The sequence below is a fragment of the Glycine max genome, chromosome 11 (assembly GCF_000004515.6).
Source record: "Glycine max cultivar Williams 82 chromosome 11, Glycine_max_v4.0, whole genome shotgun sequence".
Classification (NCBI taxonomy): Eukaryota; Viridiplantae; Streptophyta; class Magnoliopsida; order Fabales; family Fabaceae; genus Glycine; species Glycine max.
In genome coordinates, this window is record NC_038247.2 from 23,647,215 (window position 1) to 23,650,701 (window position 3,487).

At 30.1% G+C, this 3,487-nt stretch overlaps 1 protein-coding gene across 1 annotated transcript; it reads left to right on the forward strand.

Moving 5' to 3' along the window:
- The first annotated feature begins 1,221 nt into the window (after window positions 1–1,221).
- LOC102663783 (uncharacterized) lies at window positions 1,222–2,380 on the forward strand. Its single transcript, XM_041006838.1, has 2 exons — window positions 1,222–1,269; window positions 1,356–2,380. Exons 1-2 carry the CDS (start codon window positions 1,222–1,224, stop codon window positions 2,169–2,171), a joined length of 864 nt encoding a protein of 287 aa, XP_040862772.1. The 3' UTR covers window positions 2,172–2,380.
- The last annotated feature ends 1,107 nt before the right edge of the window (window positions 2,381–3,487 follow it).

Genomic DNA, 3,487 nt, shown 5'->3' on the forward strand with positions numbered 1-3,487 from the left:
CATTTATTTACCCTTTGTAAACAATAATTACGATAATTCATGCAATAGGGTAATAACAACTATAGAAACACCAATCACATGAATTCATTATTATTGGTCAGCTTTTTCACAAATTTACTATGAGCTTAAAGCAAATATCATGTGATGTTGTTCTATAAATCTAAGTTGTACATTTATCAATTACTAGTATTTTAGTGAATGTTTATTTTATATAACTAAAATTTATAATTTATAATAAATAAATACTTATATATAAATTATGAAATAATTTTACACAAACATAAAAATGGAGAAAATTAAAAGAAAAATATTAAAGAAAGGGCAAGAAATTGAAAGGGCAAAACAATTGTAAGAGTTAAAAATTAAAAGGGCAAAAATATAGGTAACAGAAACAAAAGAAGTAAAGCTTCGTCACCGCAGCAACACTGTAGAAACCTTACAGCTTCCGCCATCGACACCTACTGGTTCTTTTCCGACTACCGCCTTCCCCTTTTTTTTCGGTTAGTAATTGTTTAATTTCAACTGATTGTGGTTTTAAATTGAAACAATTAACACAAAGGTAGCAGAGAAGAAGAAGAAGAAAAATTTGGGTTTATTTGCACCGCCTAGTAGTAGCAGACACAGAGAAGAAGAAAAATTTGGGTTTGTCTTTGAAAGGTTAAATATTTTATGTTATATAGAAGTACTAACATTGTGAAAATGGGTCCCATATTTTTCAAGTTTATCTAAAATCTCATATGGTGAAATTATAATATTGTATCATACTGATAACTTCAATAAATTTCATTATAAAAAATATTTACTTTATAATATATTTTGTCATTTTGTGTGCTGCTAAGTGTCAGATTAAGCTACTACACAGCAAGATTCATTGGTTATAAAAGTTTTATTGATAAGTCAAACTAAAGTGTGTATCTAGTAATATTATAAGCATATAGTATTATTTATAATAGCAGTAAAAAGATCTTTTACAGTGGAATCATACCACTTGTAAATTTGTTTATTGATAGATAAATTATCTACAATAAAGGTTTCTTTTGGTTATCTAATTTTATTAGTTTCTATAATGATGTTTAATTGAATATAATATAATGCTTGTTCCTACTCTTTATAAATCATAAGAGATTACTTTTATTTTGAAAAACTATTCTTATTTAAATTTTGATTCTTATGATTTTAATTGTTAATTGAGTATTAACTTAAGATCATTTAATTTCAGAGATGAGGAGATTTTTGGTTGATAGAGCAAGTATTGAGAATGTGAATGTTGTACAACAAGAAGCCGAATTAGAACCGCCACCTAATGTGGTTAATGAGTTTAATCCAAATGAGATTGTGCGTGATCCAGGTCATAGGAAACAAACGAGCTTTCAAATATATTGCAAAGAAAAGATCTTAATATTGTGAATGCCATGGAATTAGTTGATGTTGTCAAAGCTCGGTTGGGCACAATGAGAGAGAGTGGCTGGAATAATTTTTTTGCCGATGTCCAAGGATTTTGTGTTGCTAAAAGTATTCTGGTACCAAATATGGATGACGAAATACCAGTTCGGGGTCGTTCAAGAGCAGAAGGGAGGACTATCACTAATCTTCATCATTACCGTGCAGAGATTTTTTATGTTGCTATTGATAAAATATGTGTGGAGATGGATCACCGCTTTAGTGAAGGAAGTAACATTATACTTGATTGTTTCTCATGTCTTGACCCCAAGAACTCTTTCTCCAAGTTTGATGTTGATAAGCTTGCTCGTCTTGCTGATATTTATCATGCAGACTTTTCTTATGATGACCGAGGAACAATTAGGGATCAACTTGAAACTTATGTGCTTCAAGTGAGAAGAAATGCTTCTTTTTCCACTTGTGAAGATGTTCAAAGTTTGGCTATGAAGATGGTTCAAACTGAGAAACATTTGGTATTTCCATTGGTTTATAAACTTATTGAGCTAGCTTTGATATTGCCGGTGTCGACAGCATCCGTTGAAAGAGCTTTTTCAGCAATGAAGATTATCAAGTCTAAATTGCGCAATAAGATCAACGATGTGTGGTTCAATGACTTGATGGTATGTTACACCGAGCGGGAGATATTCAAGTCACTTGATGATATTGATATTATTCGAACATTTACCGCAAAGAAGTCTCGGAAAGGACACTTGCCTCGTAATTTTATTTAACCCGCTATTGTAAGATTATGTTTATCTCTTTTATTTTAAACTATATTTTTGTTGACAAAATGACGAGTCTCTTTTATTTTGATTGATTACTATTTACATATTATATACAATGTGAATTTGCTATCTTTAAATTTTTGCCCAGGCTTTATAATTTTTCTGGCTCCGCCACTGGATCCAACTTACATTCCGGGCCTTCGCACCGGTTTTCCAAACACATAGCAAGTATGAAGATTTGTATGCTAACTTCTACAAGGTATTTGAATTCTACACTCCCTTATTTGAACCTGCACCTTTCATTGTATTTGTATTCTGAAATGTCCATTTCATGATGTAAATTTGTATTCTGGAATAAATTTTTCAAAATACAATAAAAAAGAATACAAGATTCAATAGTAGAAGTGCATGAAACAAATGGCCTTCAACAAATGATTGTAAAACTTCTTATAAACTTATAGCCCAACACAAAGAACTTATGTTCAAAATAGGCCTTATGTATAAGCAGATATTAGGGAATGATTGGTTGATAAAGAGACTAACCAAGCCACTCAATAGTACGAAACACTTTTGATGTGTATCTCTCAAATTTATAATTCTGATTATACTGTTTATAGTGATTTTTTTTCGTAAAAAATATTAACCTTTTATTTGGTCCAGGAAAAGAAAATGAAATGATAACAATTTTAAAATTTGAATAAAAATCAAATGAAGAAAAAATTGAAACTTATTCTATGGAATGATTTTCTTTCTTTGTTTAAATTTTTTTTATTCCTTCTTATTTGCTTTCCTTTATGCAAATGTTGGATACAAGAGCAATGGTTACAGACATAATTTCAAATATTTAGGATAAATAATTATTTTCGTTTATGAAAGTGGATAGTACTGACAAATTCGTCATTGAAAGGTGAAAAAGTAAAATTTAATCTCCGAAAATATAAAAAACGAGACAAATTTGTTCCACCGTTAACTTAGGGAACTTGCCTACGTGGTACTCAAGAACAAAAATGTCACAAAATTAATGCTCATGTGAACATAAAGACTAAAGATAACAAATACTTCCCTAGATTTAACAACTTCTTAATATTTTCGTCCTTCAAAAGCACAACTTATTGATAGGTATATCCACAAAATATATAAACCTAATTAGTTAACATCAATAACAAGATACATTTAAGGGCTTGGAGAAGCTACAAAAGCATTGTAGTTTTGATTACTTGACCTCTCATGTTTGTTTTCTTTTGCATGTGGATGACTCATTTAAGATTTGACAAATTGATTTTTTATTTGAGAATCTACCCATCTTGTCTCCTCTTGAGTCT